This window comes from Drosophila ananassae, chromosome 2R, assembly GCF_017639315.1.
Source record: "Drosophila ananassae strain 14024-0371.13 chromosome 2R, ASM1763931v2, whole genome shotgun sequence".
NCBI classification, from domain to species: domain Eukaryota; kingdom Metazoa; phylum Arthropoda; class Insecta; order Diptera; family Drosophilidae; genus Drosophila; species Drosophila ananassae.
Window position 1 is genome coordinate 15,013,625 of NC_057928.1, and position 25,701 is coordinate 15,039,325.

General features: G+C 38.4%; 1 protein-coding gene across 2 annotated transcripts; it reads left to right on the forward strand.

Annotated features, from left to right (window-relative positions):
- Positions 1-405: 405 nt before the first annotated feature.
- On the forward strand, positions 406-25,693 carry LOC6506685 (bicaudal D-related protein homolog). Of its 2 annotated transcripts, none has more exons than XM_014909379.3 (7): positions 406-684; positions 1,717-2,505; positions 22,708-23,004; positions 23,065-23,253; positions 23,683-23,748; positions 23,948-24,128; positions 24,188-25,693. In XM_014909379.3, the coding sequence occupies exons 2-7, from the start codon at positions 2,053-2,055 to the stop codon at positions 24,862-24,864; spliced, it is 1,863 nt and encodes a 620-aa protein (XP_014764865.1). In that variant the 5' UTR covers positions 406-684; positions 1,717-2,052; the 3' UTR covers positions 24,865-25,693. The 2 variants fall into 2 exon arrangements, with proteins under 2 accessions (XP_014764865.1, XP_001957418.2); XM_001957382.4 differs by having other exon boundaries at positions 407-684; positions 2,321-2,505.
- Positions 25,694-25,701: the final 8 nt, after the last annotated feature.

Below are 25,701 nucleotides of genomic sequence, written 5' to 3' on the forward strand. Positions count from 1 at the left end.
CTTTTGGAGTTCGGAGAGGGTTGTCAGGAGGCTTGGAGGGGTTTTATTAATAAATTTAAGCTTTTTATTCTTTTGTTTTTAATAAATATCTGATCAATAAACTTTTATCTTTCGAACCATATTGCATTTTTTTCATTTGGACCTTATCTCGGTTACCTTGTAACCAATATTACTCCACACATTACCGTAATCTAATCAGATAGGTTCAGACTCGCCCGACTCGACAACCCTGTCGCTACTCTCTTTGGAGCCTTAAGAGAGGCAGCTGCTACCGTGGTTGGTTGTTGTTGCCAAGATACGAATGGGTCTTGACCAAGCGGGGGAGCTTCCACTTCGGGCCGACATCGTCGCTTGGTTACTCATTTGTTTTGCCAATTTTCGTAGCACGGTGCTGTTCAGTTCGCTTCACTTCAGTTAGTAACGAACGTTCGCGCCATTCAGACGTATATGCCACGCCCCCGCGCCGCCCCCCTTTACACAAACAAAAAGCCTGGTGGGGAAAGCCACAAAAAAAATCGTAACTAGAGATTCCGAGATTCGAGCCGAACTTAAACGAAGCGAGTCGGGACGGGAACTCGAACACGGTTCAGACACGGCAATCAGAGAATCAGAGAATCGGAGAATCCGAGAATCAGAGAATCGGAAGTTGGTGCTTTGGAGTGGAGCAGCGTCGTCGTGACCGAGGTTTCTGCCCTCTTTCATTTATGGATAATATATAGCTCTATATATATTTTGAACAGAAAAATCCAAAACCCAAACTTGCGAAAGTGGAAAGTATCTGATGGATACTTTCCGTTTGGGGGAATTAATTAGACCAAAAATCCATGCAAAGCGCGCGTTTATTTTTTTGTTGTTTTGTCAATAATGCCAATAAGACTGTGGCCTAAACTGACAAACTATTAGCGGAAATGCAAAATAATAATAACAATACTACCAAAAAAAAAACAAAACAATGTTGTGTCAGTGCATTTGTGAACTGTGTCTGTGTTGCTCCAAAAAATAAAATTAAATAAAATAAATGTTAGCCAAAAAAAAAGCGTAGCTTAAAGCATATTATATATATTGGCCTAAACAACAGTGGCTTTTGGCTACCAAAACGCGCAGCAGAGCGTGAAGTGCTTGCCAAATGAATTTTCTATATAACAAATGCCGAAACTACCAAAAAATATATATACATATTATATATATAAATCGGTTACAAATTTAAACTGAAATATAAACTCGAAAAGTGCGGCTTGTGTGGGACTTTAGACCCTGGGGGTTTGCGTTAATTTCGGTTCCATTTCAACACCCATTGAATCACTAATTGGTAGACCCTAAGATAGCTTCAAATTCTCAATCATCTAAGACAAAATTTACCAAAATTAACACCCATTTGGAAACCCCAAACCCATCGGCTACTTAAACCGCATGAAGCTTAACTAAAGACGAACTAAAGACGGGCTAAAGACAAATTCCATTTTATATTAACCCTCTTGCTTAACCCTGTAGTTGTATGTCATCCCTCCCTCGCCCCTTTCTGGCCAAAACCCCCCCAAAAACAAGTAACTGAAAACGTGCTCGCAAATGCTCAACGTGACCCAAGCTCCTTTTTGGCCAATTCGCTTTGAGCCCTGAGATTAGGCCCTGTATATAGTATATCTTTCTCATTTAATGCTAATTCCCATTACGGATGTGTACTTACTATCTATATATCTAACCCACTATCGAATGCAGTCCTAACCCACGACCCATCGCCTGCTCTTTCGGGGGCAGATCGGCCCATGGAACTATGCTCGGATATATCATCGTCTTGTCGTCGCCCCAACTGCAAATACAACATCAGCTAATACTCCAAATACAAACCGATCATCATCTGAATACCTAACCTGCCTGTCTCAGCCTAAAAAAAGCGATTAATAAAATTGCATCTAACTTAAAAAAATTACTTGACCAAGTAGAGTGTGTGTGCCCGTGTGTGTGTTATGTCTGTAAATTTGGTTCGTTGTCTTTGCCCGTAATACACCACAAACACCACAAACACACAACACACCCTGCCTGAAGCTAACGATCATGCATAAACCAAAGCTAGCGAATGCTATAACCGCTGCTGCCATTGCCTCATCCATATCCACCAACAAAAACAACAACAACAGCCGCATCAGCAGCAGCAGCAACAGCAGCAACAGTAGTAGCAACAGCGGCATCAATATTGGCGGAAAGTCGAAGCGGGCACGTCAGTTCGATAAGCCCGGAGGAGGCATTCTCCGGCCGGACGACTCCGGCTTCGACCATCTCGACCTCGACCACTCGTCACTAATTGGAGATTCGATTGATTTAGAGCACTACATCAGCGCCATGGAGGCCCGACGGCATGACCAGGAACCGGATGTCTGGGCCCAGCTGCAGCAGAAGGAGTCGGACATCCTGCTGGCCGCCGAACTGGGCAAGGCCCTGCTGGAGAAGAACGAGGAGCTGGTCAAGCAGCAGGAGAAGCTAATCGAGGACTATTCATCCAAAATTGAGGTAAGTCACGGGATGAAATTATATATTATTTTTTTTTTTGGCGGCTATCAAGACTTGAACAAATAGATGGACTTATGGCAAGGGTATTATATTTCAATTAAAAGCTTATTACTTTTATATTTCATACACTTGAGTCCAACCCAGTCATTCGAGAGGTTTGTTACACCCCAACGCCCCACCAAATTGTTAAATTTAAATGTTTTAAATTCTTCTTTTAAAAGAAATTTCATTAAAATTCCTGCTCATTGGTTTTGTTTTATAAATGAACACAACTCTGCAATTATTTATAGCAAGAAAGAAAGGAAATTGATAAAATTGTATAATCTTAAACAACAAATAAATACTGTTTCTATAAAGACACAAAATTCTGTTTAATCATTTCATAATTTCGCCATTTATCAGGATTATACATATAATATATGAAGGTATTATCAAAGAAATCACAGAACCGATAAGGTAAACCTTTGATTTTTTTATTTAAAGAAAATGTTGGGCTATGTTAACAATACAATAATGATAAGGTCTTTGTTTGTGAAAAATACATAAACTTAAAGGTAAAAATATACAGAGTATATATCTGATATCGAATTGGCTATCAAAAATTCCACCTTTTAAAAATTCCACTGACTCACCCGATAGTTTTCCTTGATTAATGCCGACATGTGTGTTGCTACGTACATATGACCTCCTATAGGAGAAGCGTTGCTTTCATTCCCAGAGGAACTATTAAATAATATATACAGGATATTGATTTTTTTTCGACAAATACCACACCTGGCGATGCAGCTTTGAAAACTCTACTTTTCCACAACTGTCCACTGCAATTGCCACAAAAAAGGGGGGTATGTATATAGAGGGCATTAACTATTTAGACAAACAAAATGGAAAACAGAAAAACGGTCGAGACATGTCATTTTTCGTTGCGCAGTAAGCCAGGGAACTATATCTAGTATATCACGTAAGGCTATTGATTTTTTTAAGTTCCCTTTTAAAAACTATAGTTTCAAAAATTATGAAATACACAACCATTTCTTTCCCTATTTTAAATTATTATTATCAAGCACTTGGCTGATAAGACTGGAGAGAGAAAAAACAAAGTCTATGCATTACTTTTGAAAAACAGAAACCAAAGTTTATGTCTGCGCCTCGACCTTGAACCGCTCGAATGGCTGAGGTGGGCTGTGGTGGGTGGAGTGTAGTTCGTTCGCCTGTCACCTGTTCATACACACTACCACACACACCTGTGAGCAGGTATATGACAATAGAAATTGTTTCCGATAGGCAAACAACCCAATCGCTCCACCAAACTCTACCAGGGAAGTTCAAGCCACAGCTCAAGTTCGTGGCCGTTCATTAGCATATTACTGGCACGCCGATTCCGATATTCCCATCCCGGTTTCCCTTCCAATTTCCTTCCACCACCATAGTGATAGTTAGGCTAATGTACTTTTGTTGACCGAACCCAACCACCAGACCCATAGAACATTGTATTCTTATCAATTACGCCCCCGCCGACCGATTAATGGCATTTCAATGGACGGAACCAGGAAATGCTGGATGGTTTGGGAACACCACCTGACGGTGTCAGTAACCCAAACAGAGGACATGGCGATGCGTTGAACTTGAATATTGTCGTCGGCGCTCAAGCCCAGTGGGTTTTGGGCCATATTTACGTAGTTGGCTTAGTCACTCAAACTTGGCTGAAGGTGTGCAAGTATTTTCGTTTTGTTGCTTTTTTTAAAACACTGCATGACTTCATCTTCATTTCGAAATGAAAGTGCGAAGGCCAACTGCCACGCTCCGGGTATATCCTGCTAGCGGCACCCAATGATGTCATGGGGGATTCGATGTGATAATTTTAGCCAGCTGAATATTGTAATGAATAAATAAAATAATACAAGAGTATAGATAATACAAGAGTATGAAAAAGTCTTCTACGTTCTAGATTAGTCTTCTAAATTGCACACTATTCCAGACACAACACTACACTATTTCCAGATCGGATAAACGTTGGCAGAGCTATGGCTATGTGAAGGGGCGATTTTATAGGGATACCCCTTAAAAAATTTCGAAAAATTTTAAAATGATATTCAAGCAACATTTTAAATGGGGAATAGAGCTACTTGCAGCGCTGATCTCAGAATGGTATACTTATTCCAGATCGGATATATATCGGCAGAGCTATGGCTATCCGAAGGGGGCCAACTGGGGAAACATGGAAACCCCACTTTTTTATAGGGGTACCCCTTGAAAAATTTCGGAAAATTTTAAAATGATATTTAAGCAATATTTTAAATAAGGAATAGAGTTACTTGCAGCGCTGATCTCAGAATGGTATACTTTTTCCAGATCGGATATAAATTGGCAGAGCTATGGCTATCCGAAGGGGGCCAACTGGGGAAACATGGAAACCCCACTTTTTTAAAGTGGTACCCCTTGAAAAATTTCGGAAAATTTTAAAATGATATTTAAGCAATATTTTAAATAAGGAATAGAGTTACTTGCAGCGCTGATCTCAGAATGGTATACTTTTTCCAAATCGGATATAAATTGGCAGAGATATGGCTATCCGAAGGGGGCCAACTGGGGAAACATGGAAACCCCACTTTTTTATAGGGGTACCCCTTGAAAAATTTCGGAAAATTTTAAAATTATATTTAAGCAATATTTTAAATAAGGAATAGAGCTACTTGCAGCGCTGATCTCAGAATGGTACACTTTTTCCAGATCGGATATATATCGGCAGAGCTATGGCTATCCGAAGGGGACCAACTGGGGAAACATGGAAACCCCACTTTTTTATAGGGGTACCCCTTGAAAAATTTCGGAAAATTTTAAAATGATATTTAAGCAATATTTTAAATAAGGAATAGAGCTACTTGCAGCGCTGATCTCAGAATGGTACACTTTTTCCAAATCGGATATAAATTGGCAGAGATATGGCTATCCGAAGGGGGCCAACTGGGGAAACATGGAAACCCCACTTTTTTATAGGGGTACCCCTTGAAAAATTTCGGAAAATTTTAAAATTATATTTAAGCAATATTTTAAATAAGGAATAGAGCTACTTGCAGCGCTGATCTCAGAATGGTACACTTTTTCCAGATCGGATATATATCGGCAGAGCTATGGCTATCCGAAGGGGACCAACTGGAGAAACATGGAAACCCCACTTTTTTATAGGGGTACCCCTTGAAAAATTTCGGAAAATTTTAAAATGATATTTAAGCAATATTTTAAATAAGGAATAGAGCTACTTGCAGCGCTGATCTCAGAATGGTACACTTTTTCCAAATCGGATATAAATTGGCAGAGATATGGCTATCCGAAGGGGGCCAACTGGGGAAACATGGAAACCCCACTTTTTTATAGGGGTACCCCTTGAAAAATTTCGGAAAATTTTAAAATGATATTTAAGCAATATTTTAAATTAGGAATAGAGCTACTTGCAGCGCTGATCTCAGAGTGGTATACTTTTTTCCAGATCGGATATAAATTGGCAGAGCTATGGCTATCCGAGTATACTCAGAGTATACTTTTTCCAAATCGGATATAAATTGGCAGAGCTATGGCTATCTGAAGGGAGCCGAGTGGTGACATTTGGAAACCTCAATATTTCATAGGGGTACCCCTTGAAAATTTAAAAAAAAATCTAAAAAAAATCGGATTATAGATTTTGAAGCAGTTTGATGGAGAATCGATCTGGAAATAGTTTGAGGTATTTTACTTAATAATCGGATTATTAGTGGCAAAGATATGGACTCTGCTCTGAACCATAATTTCGCTTGTATGCTTTTCCCGATTTTAATCAAATTTTAAAGAAAAATAGATTTAAACAGGAACATAAAAACCAACGATAATTACGATTTATTCCCGGCTGTTCAGATCAACTTTTGCTTTTACATATTTAAGCGAAAACCATTTACAATTTGAAATCGAATTCATATGCCACCTCGAAAACCATTTACTTTATTACGCCAAGTCCAAGTCCAATTAAAAGCCAAAACTGAATTCCCATGTTCCATTTTCCATTAGTCATTAAATGAAAATGGCTTTGGAGTAATTAAATTGGGTCAGTTGAAAAGGTTAACCGAGCCCTGGGCGGTTGGCTCGGACACTGCCAATTGTCATTTAAATTTTGGTTTTTTGTTTGTTTGTTTAATTTTTTAGTCATGGTGATTGCCCAACTAGTTCTGCCGTGCGGCTACGGCATAAATCTCTTGATTTTTGTCACCTTGACGCTACCTTTGGAGTATCTTTATGTATATCAAGTGACGTGAAGCGTCTGCCAAAAGCCACCTCTTTTGGCCAAATTCACTTTTATTTGCGTGTTTTCAGTTTTGGCAATATGCAAAATTGTTGTTTCTGCGTATCTAATTAATTTCGTGGCTCAAAATGTCGTTTCGAGTGACCACTCAGCTCCCAGACCAGGCCCATCCTATTCTTTTCCAGAGCTCGACTACATACTATATATGGGACTGACGTAATTAGACGGCCCGAGCCGATTGTAGGTGTTTCGACCAAAGGCTATATATGTGGCTTAGTTGGTGTTTTAGCCGTTTGTTATTGCTTTGGTCCGAATCTGTTGGCTTTTTTTGCGGTCTGTTGAAGCGTGTGTGCCAATTTACGAGCATTGGCTTTTATTTTTAGCTCAAATTTTGTTTCTGCATTTACTTTTATATGCCCCATAATAATATTGTTCTGTGCTCAATTCTCAAATGCTAATGAGCAGGAGACCTTGGTCACCCAAAATGGTCATTTGAAGGGCTCTTACAGGTCCCTCAGTCGGTTTAGTTAAGTCTCCTTGGTGGGCGATAAAAAGATTTTGGCCAAAATACTGAACAGAAAAGTGAGTAACACCTGGGACATGGCATTTACAATTTATGGTATGTGGAAATACCTTTATTCTCAATATTTCCCATGCCAACTCCATTAATATCTAGTGCACAGACTATACCAAATAGTTGACCATTGTCTGAACTAATCAAAACGTGTTTGCTACGCCCAGATTCGGGTCCAAGCCAACTTTTCACAAAAAATAAAATAACTCTCGTCTGAGGAGAACAATTGAGTGAGTGGAAATCAATTGGTATCTGGCCGGGTATTGTAGTTGGCTGTAAGTCGCTCGTTTATCACGATCTGCTGGCAATTGTTGCTATTACTGGTTAGGAAATTTAAGCCCAGCTTTGGTCGCCAGCTTGGGACAATGAAGTGTTGCAAATGGCAGCCGAAAGTAAACTATATAATTTGAAAACGTAGGCGTCTTTAACGGTTAGGCATTTAAATAATTCAAATTGCTTTCAGTCTTTTTATTTTGTATCTTTAATTTATCGTATACCCCTTTGGCCTTATCGATAGTCTACGCCCCTGAATGAACGCTTTAATAACTTTTGTTGTTTGCTTTTTAGCCATTTCTGACATTGGCCAACTGGTTTCAGTAATTTATTTAAGCGCTCTTAGTAGAACGGCAAGCCACAAATGATGGCAATTCGTTCTTTGATCAATTACGATATTAAATTGAAACTTTCCGCTCTTTCCAGCCGATCAAAGAACACTAATGAAAAGGTAATTCCGTTTAAACGTTCTTTGATTGGCCTTGATTGTAAATGAATTCTATTCGAATTCGAAAACAGGATATGAGTAACTGAAGAAAATATAAGGTTTCGTTCTTAATGAAAGGAAGTTCCTCGAGGCATTTACAGATTACTTATAAGTGATGGAAATTTGCATAAATTCCTTACTGTTTTAAGTTCGCATAAGTTAGAGAAGAATCGAAGGTATTAATCATACATTTCTATATTTAAATATACTTATAAAAAGCATTATTTGAGTCTTTCTTCCGCCATTCGTTGGAGTCTCACGCCCACTATGCCCCTTCTAGCACTCAACTGACCATGCCAAGTGGGCGGATTTCTCAAAGCTCTCAAGACCAAGAACACTCAATTCCCATAATGGTTACCTCTCAATCCGAACACCTACTGGACACCTACTGTATCTAAGGTTAGATAACCAAAACGCGTTCTACATGCGAATGCGCACCAGGTGCCCAAAAATATAAAAGAACAAGAAAGGAAAGCTAACTTCGGGCGGAGCCGAAGTTTATATACCCTTGCAGTTGAGTTGCAGTCCGCTAGGTGGCGCCACGCATCTTATATTATTAGATATATAGCGGATCGTATATAGTCGGCCGATCCTTATGAAATTTGGCATATCGAATTATTTTGCCAAAAGAGGAATCCATTGAAACTCCCATCCTTCTAACTAGAAAAACAACGAAGTTATAGCATTTCCGATCAATCAGTTATATGACAGCTATAGGATATAGTTGGCCGATCCTTATGAAATTCGACAAATCAGATTGTTTTTCCCAAAATGAAATCTGTACCAAATCCCATCTTTCTAACTTAAAAAACAACAAAGTTATGCCAATTTCGATCGTTCTATGACAGCTATAGGATATAGTCGGCCGATCCTTATGAAATTTTGTACACAAGATATTTCGGTCAAATATAACATGTGTGGAAAGTCTCAACCCTCCAACTTAAAAAACACCAAAGTTATGGCATTTCCGATCAATCAGTTATATGGCAGCTATAGGATATAGTCGACCGATCCCGGCCGTTCCGACTTATATACTGCCTGCAAAGGAAAGAAGGATGTGTGCAAAGTTTCAACTCGATAGCTTTAAAACTGAGAGACTAGTTTGCGTAGAAACAGACAGACGGACAGACGGACCGACGGACAGACGGACAGACGGACAGACGGACATGCTCATATCGACTCAGGAGGTGATCCTGATCAAGAATATATATACTTTATAGGGTCGGAGATGTCTCCTTCACTGCGTTGCACACTTTTGACCAAAATTATAATACCCTCTGCAAGGGTATAAAAATACAAATTTTCGAAAATAAAACTCTCCTCACGTTCGCCAGACAACTTTTTTTTTCGTATATTTTGAGGTTTGGGGTGAAGTCATCAACACATTGTTGTTGTTCGAACGATTTATTGACGCTTTTTTTGCAAAAAAAAAATTAAATTTCAAAATCAACTAATTTGCATGCGAATAATACGGGTTTATAAACACACTTATGTATATACATATATATAGATCGTGTCCATCTTATTTACTGAACAAAACCAGTTTGATCTTCAACCACAAAAATTGCTTTATTTTTGTAAGCTTCTTTAACCCCTCGATGAGTCAGAAATCTGAGACTTAGACTGAGACTGAGTGGAGCTCATTTACCTGCTAAGTATTTAGTACTTCAAGTACCCCCTCTGAGGAAGTATGCAAATGTACCCTTAAACGAAAGAATTTTTGGTTTAATTTTTGGTTTGGTTTCTCGTGATTGGGGGTGAACTGAAAAAGGGGCGAATGGAGCCGGGGGTATACCCATAAATCTGAGGTTTGGCCCCCATTGAGGTGGGAAATTGAGGTCGTTCGACATAGTTCGCCACGATTATTATTGGACATTAGTCGTCAGCGTCACCCTATTCGCATTCGCATTGGCTCTTTTCCAGTAATAGCATTTCTTTAGTCATGTTCCGCCATGGATGGGCCTGAAAACTGTCATGGTGAGTGCTTTGTTTTCCTCTCTCCACCTCTTTTTCTTTAACATGTCAAGTTACTTTCCTTATGGCAGCTCTACTCGTTTTTCGTGTCATCGGGAAAAACTTTTAGTTTTTAATGCGGATTTTCCGGGGGCGGCAGAGGTGGTCTTTTGATTTTCCAGCTCTTCCCGGTAATGAGCTTTATGACAATTCCAGAAAGCGAAAGGATCTTAAGTGGGTCTTGAACTGTTCCTTATTTTTCTAAGAATTTAAAAAAAAATCTTAAGATGTTCTAAATGATTTTAAATCTTAGTTCATTGTTTCAAAAATATTCTGTAAATAAGACATGGCCAAGATGGTCTAGAGGTTAGAGTATTGGCTTTAAAACTTTGGTTTAGAGACTTGGGGTGGAGGGTTCGACTCCCCCGAAAGGAACATATTTTTAAAATATATTCTTTAGTATTTTTCATTATTTTTTAGAAGCTTTTCTTTCCTTAATTTTACTTACATATTTAATTGGATTGGAACAATCCATATTCTATTGTATAATCTTTAACATTAATTTAACTTCCTTGGCTTATAAAAATAAATGTTAAGCCTCTTAGCTTATATTGCAGATCTATATCTCTAGATCTACATCTATATATAGCTTATATAGATGTTACAGGCTGCCACCCGAACCACATAGCCCTTGGACTGAAGGCTTGTGAGTTCGATCCCGCCTTGGGGCAATGGATAAAGAAGTTGAACCGACTATATTCTTCCTATAATCCCAGGCACACTCTTGTGGTACAGCAAGAGTTGGAAAACTATGAATACTGGTTTCTCCGATATATAAAAAGTGCTAAAAAAAATTAACAAAAAAATTGTAAAACTATGTGAAATCAATAAAAAAATATAAACAAATTTTTGTCATACAATTTATTTATATTTTTTGAGGTAGGAAGTATATTTATATTAATAAAGGAGAAGGGGCGGCGGCCTTCAACCCGATTCACGATCAACTAACTGTGGCAGTAATCATGAATCCGTTTCCATGTTGGCCAATAATGGCCAGGAAGCAAAGACCGTGGTGCAAATTATAGTCTGATATTGATTTAAGCTTTACATAATCGTTCCGCTCTGTCCTGGCCATCATCATCATTAATTGCGGCAAAGTCCGTGAGCCAACTGTACCGCCTCACTGTCAAAGTCTATTGATGTGCAAATTACGGCCAACAACTGAAAATTAATAACTGGAGGGAAATTAATTTATCTCGTAGCGTCGCGAGACAACTAAATTGCGATTATAAGCCACGGTAAACCCGGCTTTGACTTTGGTTAGAGTTTTCGGAGCAAGATAGTGCCTAGTCTGTGACCTGAAGATCCGACTCCGAAGACTCCCAAGACTCTCGAGATTGAAACCATTGTTGTTGTCACATCTTTACCTGTGTACCTACAATGTTGCATGTGTATAATATTATAAAAAAAATTATTTTTTACCTTCTCTCCTACACATATTCAGAGGCATATACGTATGTTTTTAATGAATAGCAGAAGGTGAAAGCATTTTCACTTTCCAAAAAGCAATTTTTGGTGTCAAAGCGATGCTTGGGAACAATAGAAGTCTGACTATCATGGGCCACACGAAAAAATTACATATTTTGATAGAAAATCAATGTTTCATTTTTATCAGATAGGTGAGGAGAACTTATCCAATACTCGAAAGCCCCAAAACATGCCCTTTTGCTTGCCAGCTGACTCATTGACAATTAATTAACAATATCTCCCTGAACTCGAGCTCACTCCCCACCCTGTCATATATCTGCTATATACGTACATGGCTAATTGGCCAGCTTTCATTGCAATAATAAATACACACACATATATATTTATATATATATATTTTTTTTGTGTGACTAAGAGCCGAGCCATTGAATCGGCCAATTGGCAAATTTCAAATTCCAATACAAATGCAAATAAATATGTATACAAATAGCATTCATATGTATATATGGCCATCGAACGTTAGCATGATGACAATAATAGACGATTTCACAAAATACGATATAGCCGCCAAACCCCCAGACCAGAGAAGCCAAAGCCAAAGGCCAAAAAGCCTCTGGGCTAAACTTTTTCAGAGACTCACGCAAATCAGATAACGAATTCGAGTGTCAAGCCAAGTGGCATAAACAATGTGCCTCATCTTGTAACTATGTATGGGTGTTGTAAGGACCAGAAAGGGGGCCAGGACTTGTGCCAATGACAGTAATTTATGCACCGAACGTTCAATTCAAATGACTAAACCATAACTGGGGTGGGAGATCTGTTAATTGCGAAACTGTCGGATATATCTGATATGGATGTGTTATAATACCAAAACTTATTTCTTGATTAGATTGGAATACATTTGTGGGATACATACATACTTTATATTTAATATTAAACTTATCTATTAACATCATTAACAAATCTTAAACAGAAATCAGATATACATAAATGGCTTGTAAGCTTCGACTTACAAGGTCAGCATTGGCAGCCACTATTAAAGGTTTTAATTTAAAACACGAATTTAATGGCCAATTATCATGTCATCACTCCTCAAACCCGAGCCAAAAGGTAACTCCAAATGTATCTAGCGGACATGTATTGTATCTCATGGATGTATTACAAAATCGAATTAAAATTACTTGAGCATCCGCACAAATCGAATTCGTCTTATTTGGGGAATGACTCAGATTGGGGCTCACAACCAAAAAAAAAAGAGAAACATAAACACAAGTCGTAAGATTGCTCTACTAGACATCAGCAACAACAATCAGATACAGATACAGATACAGCTAGAAACAAAGATACAGATACTTTTGCAGAAAGAAAATCAAAGGGGTTTCTTGGAGGGGGAGGAGCAGAAATAGAAATAGAAAAGCTTTAAGCCGTAATCGAAACAGTTTTTGTGTGTAAGGTGTATGTGTGTGTGCCAATGTTGGTGTTATGTAACGGCTCTTTCGTCTAACAGGCCTTATTTTTGCGAATTTGTATCTTTTTTCAGAGTATCTGCTAATTTTTAAGGGGGATTTTTAGAGTACTCTACCATGAGGTTTTTTTGAGAAAAGGTTTTATAGGTTAGGTAAGGTTTAAAGGGTTAAAGGAAAAATATAAAAAGATACTTTTCACAGATAGATCATTAAATACCATTTAGATTGAAATTCTACATATTTTTTAATATGATTTCTTTAGATGATGTTTAGATAGATGTCTTAGATAAATGTTTCACAGACTTATTTTTGGTATTTTTAATAGTTCATTTATTGAAAGAGTTCTTGAAAAATATTTTTAAATTAAAAATAAATAAAAGACAAAGAAATCTCGGCCAAAAGCAAGTCTCTTGTTTAAAATACCCCCGATTTGGTAGAGCATCGCCGTTTCTGTTTTTGACTTGCACCTTGCAATGCTTTTGCAATTAGCGCTCGACTCGCTTCTTTCCGCCATTGTTTGCGTAAATGTTTCACCTACAAAACTCAGGTGCCCAGGTGAGTTTCTGCTGCAGACACACAAACACACATACAGTATATCAGTAAGTGAGTCCCAGGAAACCATTTAGCATTGCAGCCTGAGAACTAAGTCGCTTGTCACTTTGTCTTGTTGCACTCCAATTTGGCTTTAACCGGGTAAAAGGTGGCAGCTCCCCATGTTATTGCCGCCTTTTTCTCCGTCGTCTGATGACACTGCCACTTTTACACTATCATGTTAGCTCAGTAGTTTGAATTATGGACAGATTGCCACATTCATTTCTTCAACTGTAATTGGAGCTTTGGGTCTCTTTCCCTGGAGTGAAGTTTTTAAAGTGTCGGCTGAAAGGCTGACAAAAAATTGCACCATAAAGTTGGTTTTTAATGGAGAAGACCCTCTAAAAAGAAAACGTTTATCCAGCCTGGGAAATGCGGAAAATAGTTTGAGACAATTGGCACAGAAGACAGGTGTCTTATCATCAAAAAGATTACTCTTCTCCGGAAAGTAGGAAGACTATCCAACATAAATCACTGACAAAACTCCCTTAGCTCCCTGATAAATTAATCAATATTTACTTGCGAAATAAGCTCAGTTACCAACAACAAACTTTGCCATAGCTACCACAAAACTAAACCAAAAAAGCCAAGAAAAAATATTTATTTATTTGTATTTATGACGAACAAAACATAAACAAAGAAAGAGTAATAAAACATGTCTTCGCCGTACATAATTGGGCCATAAATTTAAAGATTTTCCTTCAGTGCTAAACAAGCGGAATTATATGGAAATAATCTTTGGCAAATGTTCGGGCCATTGTTCTTGGTCTGAGCTCATCATCAACAGTAGCCGGACTAGCCGGGGAGTCGTAATCTTAAATCTTCAACTAGTTACCCTCGGCGAGGCACTCATCATGGCGTATACTTAATTTTTCTGTGGCCCTGAGATGACCGCTTCGATGGTTTCAACTTCTTTTCTGGCTTCAAGTAGATTTTTGTTTCTTTTTTTTTAGCATTTTCTGTGTCATAGTATTATTTTCGTATGTTTCTTTCTTGTTAACAATGCCCCCCTGCCTGCAAGATTAATGACATTTTCAAAAAAAGAAACATCTGTCATACAACTAGGAAGTAGGCATCTTCGTTTATTTTTAAACGTTTCATTTTTGGCATTTATTGACTCTCCCATTTATTGAATGTAACTTTCACACATTTCACTCCGTTGGCTTAAAAGTGTTAATTTTATCTTGTTGGTCAAGGAGTGTCTTTTGGCCAATTTACATCCAAATCGGAAGCTGTCGGAGCTCCTATATCATTTCCCCTTTTGCGGTTAACGAGGAAATGCAAAGCACGTGCTAATTTCATTCACAACTATTACTGACATAAATTAATTATTAATTATAAAGTATTTAAAGAAGAAGATTTTTTTGGTCATTGAATAATACGATTTTTTATATTTTGTTTTAACAACTGTTTAAATAAAACTTCTCCTTTGTCTGACTTGGGGGTTCATTTACTCGGGCACTTGTGCCGCAATGATAATTGTTTTTATATAGCCATGTACTTTTTTATACATTTTCGGTTAATACTTTTTTCGCAATCTGTTTTGGCCAAGTCCGCGTCATTAGCAGAGGCAGCATAATTAAAAAACTCTTAGCCGACAGAGCTCTCTAGACAAAAGAATTGTTATTGAAAAACAAGAGACTTAAAATTGTGTAAACACCTCGAGAACACCTAGAGAACAAATGAAAAACACCAGTTGTATATTATTTTGAAATATTTAATGAGTTGGTTAGAATGACTGTGGCATTATAAATATTTTTATGGTTTTTTTTAACTATTTGTTTTGAAGGATAGGTGTTTTTTTTAACAAGGAGTTTAAATACATTAGTTTTTAAAGTTTATAAATGGAAGGCAACTAGTTGCTTTGAGTTTTATTTGAAGAGAAATCATAGCATAAGAAATACATTATATCTTTCTCAAAAAAAAGCCTAAATTTGTTAGCTGTTTTATAGAAATTTTATATCCAACGGTGACTAATTGTTAAAGCCTCTTCTTTCAGATCCAAGCCCTTGCTGGCCATTTCTTTTTTATTTTTGTTTAGTTTGTTGACTCCAAGTAGTTTGTTGGCCAAGAGCCGAAAAGTAAATGAGACCCACGCGCTGTCATAGCCAAAAATAATGAAAGAAATGTGGCCCAAACGTAATCCTACCCCCTTTCCCCCGGCAGCCACCTTTCGTTTCAGCCTGCCCCATTTCATCGTCTCAGATGTGTGCGCATGCGCAGTGGGCGTCACATTTTGCCGTAAGTATTTATGGCCTAATAATTTTTGACTTGCTTTTCGGTGGCAAGCACTATCTGATCTAGAAGTCAGTTAATTTTCGGTGCATTTCTCTAACTGCTTACCTCATTCCATGTGCAGAACTTTGTGTCATTCCGCCGGCAATCAGAAAATTCTTTATCAGCCAGCAGGTGATAAGTTTCCACTTCATTTTGGCCATGTTTCGCGTGTGGCCGAGATAAGATAAAAGCCAAAAGCGGAGACAACTGCACCGATTTCATTTCTCCCATGAATCACCACAGTTTTGGGGAATATTTTGTAAACAAGCCTCACCCACGCTTACTTTTACTTTGTATTTATCTGTCTGAAGAGCCGCTAATTAATCATAATTACCGTTTCCGACTTTTCTTCCATTTCGAGTTTAAAGCGCCGCCGAAAATTGCGACATTGAAAGTTTGTGGAAATCAAAATAAACCCACAAAAATAGCAATCACCTGAGGGGTCTGCACATCACCCCCTCATCACATAAAATTCACCAAAAATTTCAGTTTAATTAGTTTCTGTCTTCGAGGCATCCAAAATTCAAGTCAAACACATAAATAAATATTAGCTTGCCCAATGTTTTCACAATTTTCCCAACAATGGCTCGGAGAGGAGAGTCTGGAAATCGGCATGAAAAATTGTCAATGCCAGGCACTTGAAATTAAAGTGAATGAGTGATGATATCTGGGCTAGATATTTGCAATTCAAGAGGTACCTTACCGGGAATGAACTTCCAAAATTACAAAAAAATGGAGCATGAAATAGGTAATGAAATTAGGGTTATAATATAAAAAGCAAGTAATAATTATTAGGTGTCAAAATACCATGGATAATCCTCTGATTGGTTCCATGAAATAATTTATTGAAGATCTTAATATTAATATATCATATTTTTGGCCAAGGTAGCAATTAAAATCATGAATTTCCTAAGAAATATCCTGAGAGCGACCTTTAATCTATTTTTAATAATATTGTTCACTCATTGTATTGGTTCATCATTTTACTTTTCGATGAAGACAATTGTGTGAGGCAATAATCTGCAACTAAATCCCCCAATTGTTGTCATCCACTGCAACTCACCATGACCAAGTTGGCAGAGGTCTGGGGCCCGGTGGTTTACACTCATCTACTCGTACTCCCTACCCTCCCTTCCAAGGGCAACCGAAATTGCATTGCCTTCCGACCAAAACCAAACCAAAGCAAACCGAACAATGGCAATCTGCCATTTTGCCTCATTGTGGTATTATTTTTATTATTATACTTATTAGCTGTTGGTTGCTTCTTTTTTTTTTGTTAGCGGCTAAATCTGAAAGGCCTGGAGTCAGTCAAGTCAGCCAGTCAACTGTGGAGGAGGCCTGAAGAGCGGCCACGCCCACCGTGCGACTGCGGCATGACCTTAGGCGCATAAACAAACTTTTGGCGCAAGCCCCAAAACCCCTACCTCTTTGGACTTGGTCTATAACTTTTTATGACTTCAAAGTTGAAAATCAGTTTATTGCCTGTCTTGGGCCATAAAACGGGGTTGGGGGTCAATGCTGCATTTTGGTGCATTGTCAACGAGTGAGGAATATAAAAATATTTTTTAATAAAACACATAGTTATGATTTTTATAGGTAAGATTCTGGGAACTATGGAATAAGGTTTTAATTTGGGGTTTTTGTTTTAGGTTTAGGAAATATATATTTTATATAAATTTTTCTTCAAAGACATATTATTTCTACTACCAACATTAGTATATTTTTTCTTATTTTTTCTTTTTTAAAAAAGGTTCATAAATAGGGTTCTTCAAAAAAGAATTACTTTTAAAATAAAATATCTCCCAATATATCCTCTAAAAATCTCCAGAAACCCTTACTCTCTTTAAGAAATCCATAAAATTTTTGTAAGTGCACTTTAATAGCCTCCTTGAAAGCCTCCTTGTGTGTTTGACAATTGAATTGCAAACTGGCCAGCAGAGATTTGTAAGCCAATTGATTTATGGCCGATGTGCAATTCCACTGCACAGTGGAGCAATTCTGGCTAATTGCTGAGTTTCACACTCCACTCCAAATGGCTGATCTCGCTTCTTGGCCAACAAAAGGCTAAAATCAGACTGTAAATTGGTCGAAGAGAGAGGGGACACCTTTTTCACAAGACTTCCCCTATGTTATCAACGATCGTTAATCGGTTTTCATTTAAATGAGCTGAAATTAGTCAAAATGCCTGGATGGCTAAACGTGCAATTTGCATAATTTGTGCGCTACATTTCGTAGTGCATGGCAATAAAATGCATTATGGCATTTGCATTTGCATTTGCAATTATGTGCGAGTGCTGCTAATTAAATCGTAATTGTGGAAAAGTCTTGTGAAAACGGAAAGTTTTTGCAGTTTTCCTGGCGGCCGGACTACTTTTCCATCCGCACCACCCTCTCAGTCTCAGACAGCGAGATCTCTCTGGGCTTTCTTAATGATTTGCTGTTCAACGAAGTGAGGTTGATTTATCTATGAACCGGGCTAAAATACGCACAGCGAAGAAAAATTCATGGCAAGGCATGTGGAAAATGGCCAGGCATTTGGTAATGTTGCATCTATGCTGTTACCAATGCTGTTTGGGCCATTGACTCACAGTTAGCCCAAAAGATCCAATCCCAACCTATCCGATCGGATCCAAGCTGAGCTCATCCACCGCCTGAGTCATTGCAATGTTTAGCAATTTAAATGCTTTAAGCCAGCCAGCCGAAGGTTTATTAATACCCGCTGAAGTAATTCCCATTCATTTGACATTCGGAACTGCAGCTTACCTGCCAAGTTGCATCCACAAGAATAGAGCCTTGTCAACTCATCGCTTTGGTAAAAAACAAAATGCAACAAAAAAAAAAAAAATAAAAACTCATTCAAGCGAATCACCCCTTTTGGCCCCAAACCGCCCCTTCTTCTGGCACGTATCTATCCTACGTATCTAGCGTGACTTTGCTGGCAATTTAGTTAATTATTTTAAAGCAATTATCGAATGCATTTTTAGAGCTTTGGCGGCGGCATGCCGCTTTCAACACTCAACGACTCATCAGTAATGTTATTGGACTCGATGACGGCCCATCATGAGTGTCTCTTAAGGGCCTGAAAAAGACATGATTTACCAATCCAAAAATTAGCAACCCCAAACCTGATTGTTAAGTGCAAATACTCAGTCATCTATCTCATTGTTTAAGTTATTGAAAGCCTATGGTAATGGGGTTTTTGTAAGTAGGATTTAAAAAAAGTAGGAGCTATAATTTTTCAGCTTATGCCTTAAAGTACAGATTATTAAAAGAACTATAATAGGCAATGTCTTTAAAAGGTTTCCAAGGTTTATTTCAACTTACATCTGTGGATTAAAAGTAGGATATAGTTTCAGAAGGGCTTAGAGAAATAAAGCTAATAGTATTATTAGTTTATATTTATCTATCTATATATACAAATCTATATCTATAGGAATCTATAGTTTATATAATTCATCCCTAAAATTCCATTATTTTTTAAGCAACTCCCCATAACGGACAGAGTCCTCTCATGTTAAGTTTCAAGTGTGAAATTAAACAAACCGCCAACACTTCACATCGAGCACAAATAAATTTTCCCCATTTACCTGAATCGCTGTAACCAATAATAGACCGTTGGAGGGGAGATTGAGAGGTATTTGCATAAGTGCACACTTTTGCCCGCAAGTACTTGTGGCCCATTCATTGATGAGTCATTGGCAGCGCACCTGTCGCTTGCTACCTCTGGCTTGTTGCTACCTCTTCTATATACTATTTTTGTGTTGTTTTTGTGTCGCTAAGCGTGTCAATTGCTTCGACATTTCCTGCACAAAATTTCGCTGCACAAATATTTATAATTTTCATAGCTCGAAAATGGCGACGAATCGACAACAATTTCGAGTGAGCGCCGCTTTAGTTGGAAAGTGGGTCGAGTTACGTCGCATTTGAATAAGACAAGCAGCAGCAGCAGCAGCCGTATATTGGTGGCAACAAAAAGAAATAAAAATACCTGGCAACATGTTGCCGGTGTTGCAGAGGGGCGTGTTTGTTTACCTGTGCTGCGAGATATCCCATTTCAGGTGATCATGCAATGCAATTAGCTTTGGATGAAAAAGAGATCCGAAATACAAATACGTAATAAAATTAACGCAAAAAACAAAACTGCTGGCATGACCATCATGAAATTTGAGGCTGATTTTGTTTGTTGAGTGTTGCGTCTTCAGTTTTCCTACAATTAAAGCCTGCCACATGATTTTACTTTTGAATATGTGAACTCATTTTTTCTTTTTTGTGACGGCTGCTGTGGTGGCTGTGGTGCACATAGAAAAATTTTGGAGTTTTTATACAATTTTTGAAAAGAAATCTATTCGACAGAAGGCAGTTTTCATTTTGAATTTTCTGGTACACTTTTCCATCATTTATTGGGAATATTGTTTATACTTTTAAATACGATGGCCCTTTTATTTGAAACACTTTTCCCTAAAATACAGAACAATATAATAGAAACTACATTAAGAGCTATAAGATTAACGTTAAATGACTTTTGAAAGGGACGACAGGGCGTATGCGCTATTTTGGACGAAACCTGCAATAATTTTGCATCCTTCAAAGTTGAAATTTATCCATATAGGGCGTAAAATTATTAAAATGATATTAAAGAGCTTTAATTTAACATTTCACAAAAACTAAAAACAGTACTTATTGATTTTTTAAAATATATTTAAAAGAAAATATTTTTGATTGTGATTTTCATCAAATCCCTTACAATAGAAATACTAGGTTTGTGTAAAAAATAAAAAAATATATCTAACTTAAAAAACAGAAAAACAATAAGCTATATCGCAAAATATAATAACCTACTTATCTGATTCAAAATACACAAAATTAATGAAATTTTTTGCCATGTATTGCTGATTTGGTGGCAACTTCCGCTGTTGGTGTTGCTGTTGGTGGTGCTAGTGGCTTGTGGCTCTTTGTGGTGGTTGTGGTGCTACTGCTGCTGCTGCTGGCTGCCATCATCAACACATTTCATTGAGCGTGAAATAGAAACAGAGAAAGTACCATATGTACAATCATTTTATTTCTGTTTTGTTTTTTATTTTTTATATACATATATAATTTTTTTGTTTTTTCATTTCCATCTCTGGCTGCGCAGTCTCCCCAGACTCAAAAGTCTGTCTCTGATTGCAATTGTATGTTTTGTTATTAAAGTTTTCCATTGTTGCTAGTTGCAGCAGTTTTCCTATTTTTTTCCTTATTTTTTTCTGTTTGGTGCTTTGGTAGTGCAGCGACAACGACTTTGTGGTTTTTTCGGCATCGTTGGCGTCTTTTGCATTTTATGCAAATTACCAGTAAAATTATTTAAGCTTTTCATTTACAGTTTTGTCGCTCCAATTTATTGGGCTGTTGTTTATTTCTTCTGGCGGTTTCTTCTGCACTTCCACTTGTTTTGCTGATAGGCCGAAACAATCGCGTTGACTTCTCAGATTTATTGCCAACTCGTGATTTTCTCTAGCTCATTATACGTGGTCGCATTAGCTTTTCCGCCTTCCGATAAACCTACAAGAGAAAAAAAAAATAGAAAAAAGAAGCTGCATTGGTTACAAGGCTGGCTTAGAGGTTCTATCGGAGGGGATTTTATTATTTGGCAGGCCTTTTTATTTTTTGCTGTACATATAGTGCTAGCCAGTGTTTGTCGATTGAAGGTCCAATTATCGATTAAACTTTGCATGCAATTTTCAATGTCTCCGCAAGCCTTGATCCAAAAAGGTCGGGCCACAAAAACACAAATAGCCCCCAGCCAGTAGTGGGGGCTTACTCATACCTGGCGAAGACTGACAGACACACGCCTGTCAATTATGCAAATTAATTGCTGCCGTTTCTCGTGCCAATACCTCTCGGATTGGTAGTCGAAAGCCGGGCTTAGATCACTTTTTAAACAGGATCTATAAATCTTAAAGAGTTTTGGGGGGATTGTGAGGTGTAATAAATCACGAAGAAGACAGATATGATATAATATATAGCTAGAGAGCTAACTAAAGATTGGAAAATATTATGATTTTTTAAGAATGAAGATAATGATATACTTTAAAAGTATAGATTAGAAAGATCTTAAGACTTAAAAATTATTTCTTAAATTCTCTAAAAGAATCAGAGAAAAAAAGCTTTGTAATCTCATGAAATACCTTTGAAAACTTCTTTAAAATAATTACTTAATCAATTTCCATGTTCATAAAAACCATAAAAGCCTCATAAATCAGCTGAATATTTGCAACCCAAATTAAAATCAAATAATTCAAAAAATTGACTGAAAACTCTCCAGCAACTGAAAACTCTTCAGACTGATGCGCTTTTAATTTTCGTATTTTTTTCGCCAGCCATTTGTCTGCAAACCGCATCTTGGCACAGAAAAGTGAAAATTCAATTGCATTTTAATTTGAATAATGGGAATTTGTTTCTTTTGATGGCTGAGTCTGCCTCTGAGTTGGTGTCAAAAGTCGTTGGCATTGTTTTTTTCTCTTTTTTTGTGGCTGGGAGTCTTTTGGCCGCCAGCACAGTGGGCCAAATCGGTGCAAAAAAACAAACAGCGAGTGAGAGGGAGTTTTCGGCCAACCTGCAGCCAATTGAAAATGCAAATAACTAAACAATTAGCCGTTCCGAGAGCTGAGAGCCAAGTTAACCTTGCGGTTTGCCTGCCAACTACATTGTTGCTGTTGCACATTGTTTGGCTTTACTTTCATTGTCTTGAGTGCCGTATAATTGACAACACGTCATAGAACAAACAATACACTGCCGGCACAGCACACTCATAATTAACTTTCCATTTTCCACCTTTATCGTTGTGCAGAAACTCGAGCAGGAGAAGCATGTGCTGCGCCAGAAACTGGCCATCGCCGAGGACGAGAGCGATCAGCGTGTCCTCGAGCTGCAATCGGATCTCAATGAGCTCAAGGAGAAGCTGCAGACCCAGGACACGGCCATCCGGCAGGCGGAGAAGGAGAAGACCATCCTCATCGATGAGCTGCAGCACCAGAACACACGGCTCACCGAGCAAATCCAGGAGGCCCATGCCACGGAGCTCAAGCTCAGCGCACAGATCCAGGAGCTGAAGGACCAATACCACTACAGAAACAGCAGTCTACAGGTGGGATTTCTTATCTATTATCCTGGCAGTTATCTCAATATCCAGTTGAATCCTCTCCAGGAACACGTCAACAGTCTGGAGTCCATCAAGACAGAGCTCAATCTCACCACGGGCAAAAGGCAGGAGCTGGAGCGTCGGCTGCAGCATGCCCAGGAGGAGAAGGAGAGTCTGACCTCCTCCCTGGAGGAAGCCTCCGACCGAATCCACATGCTGGAGCGCCATGCCCGCGAGCAGGAAACAAAACTAGAGGTAAATTATAAAGAAATCTATTAAATTATTCTTAGAACCGTAGTGGAGAAATGGCAAGAGGAGAAAATCAGAATTGTCTTTATCACGTCGCGACATCGAAATCGTGATTTAGAAACCAAATGGAGATTATTTATGGGTTTCGCTAAAAAAAGGCAACTGCGCAGTTTTTCGAGTGCCGCTCCCCAGGTCTATGTAGTATATCTCCCCGGCAACAACTTTCTTTTTGCTCCATTTGGAGCAAAGATTAAACTCCAAACCAAAAATATTTATGGACTTGGATTCGCCAAAGATAATAAAAAATAAACTACAAAAAAAATGAAATCTAATCAACAATATACGTTAAAAATTAAACATCTGCAGAGATTTTAAAAAAGAGATTTTTTGAAAACTAATCGTGTAATTTAATAAATTAATTTCTCAAATTCACAGACCACCTTACAGGCATTGGAACGCTCTCAGCGGGAAAATAATGTACTCAGTGAACGATTGGGTGCCGTAAGTTAAATTTTTAATTTAAAATATTATTTCAATAACTAACCAAATCATCTAACGCCTCACAAGGACTACTAATTGGGTTTAATACGAAAATTAATCAATATTTTCTTCCAAAATCAACTTAGTCTTTCCCCAAACATCAAAAATTCCAAGCCCAGATTCAGGAACTAATAATTTATCTTTGAATCCCTACCTGCAGGACACCAACTCGAGCACTCCGGGCAAAAAGAGTCTGCAGTTCGAAATGGAATGCGACGAGGATGATGGCAGCTATACGGAGACGGGGAAGCCCAACCACATGTGGATAGAGGCTAGGTCCGTCTACATTCAGCTCAAGTCCCTGGTAGACTCCTTGAAAGTTAGCCATGACGATGACTCAGGTTGGTGTTATAAAATATTATAAATACAATATAAATCCATTAATTAATAATACTTTCAGGTCTCAACTCGGACATATCCCTTGAACTGGAGTCGATGGACAACACTATTTCGAGCTCGGAGCGCAATGAGGACGGTCATCCGGCCATTGAGTTCCGCCAGGGCATGCTCTCGTCCATGTCCGACGAGCTGACCAGGCTGCTGCTCAACCTGGACGCCGGAAACTTCAAGAAGATGCTCGACCAGACCCGCAACCTTGTCCTGGAGCAGGAGGATGAGATCAAACGCAGCCACCAGCTCATTCAGCAACTGGAGGCGAAGGTAACAGTGACGGATGTGGAGCTGCAGAACGTAAAGGAGGAGCGGGACCAGGCCCGGGGCGATCTGGAGGACAACACCGACCGGGATGAGCTGCTGTCCAAGGCGCAGACGGAGCGGGATGCGGCCAACGAGCGCCGCACCAAAGCGGAGGTGGAGCTGGCCAAAACGCGGGTGGAGCTGATGCAGGCCAACAGCCAGTTGCTGGAGTCGATTCAGCAGAAGGTGGAACTGTCGCAGCAGCTGGAGCAGTGGCAGATGGACATGCAGGAGCTGATCGACGAGCAGATGCGCTCCAAGCTGATCAACAACCGGCGAGCCCTGGCCACCGAGTCGACCAACCCTCCGCCCAGCAGTGCCGCCGCCAATCTGGCCAAGCGCGTCTCCAGCTACAAGCTCTGGAGCTTATTTCAGCGGTAATTGGACGAACCTGACACCGCGCTGGAAGGTGTACGCCACCCTCCTGTTCTTGATGTAGGAAAGGGAAGCTACAATACGAGTATATATTTTTAATATTTATACACCCAGACACACACAAACACAAAAAATCAGCGAGAGCCTAGGCTAAGGATTGTACTTAATTGTTATTTGTATACTGAAGCATCGCCCTTATTCTGTTCGTAGTGAAATCTATCTAATTACGCTTTATTAATTTTAAACACTTACCGCATATTCGATATGATTATTGTACCTATTGTAATTAATGTATCTGTAACCGTACTTGTACCTATTTTTAAACACAAATTTTCTAAGATCGCGGTTATGCCCCTTAAACATATATTTCTAATTTAAGTTTGTCTAAAATTTTCTCTTCACATCCCTCTATGGACTCGATAAGTAACCAGAAATCAGTCGAGAAATCAGACTAGTTACTTATTGTGTCCGTTTTGGATAATAATTGTTAATTGATAATTAAAAAAACAAAAAAATATAAACATATCGCGCCTTTTTGTTGGCGGCTTCAAAAGCCTCCACTTCTCGTAAAAAAAAACTGTTGCGATTCATCAAAATCAAAATCAAAATGAAAATAAAAATCAAAATCTGTACGTAAGCAAGTGTAATGTTTAAGCAAAGCATTTATGTTATAGAAAATAAAAAAAAAGATATATATTTCATCATGCTGGCAATCGAAAGGAGCGCAGCATATGTTGGAAACTGTGCAACAGACAAAACTTGCCTTAATGAACGGACAATGAAATTTTAGATTGTTTAAACAACATAACATACCAATAAAATATTAAAAACTTCACACATGAC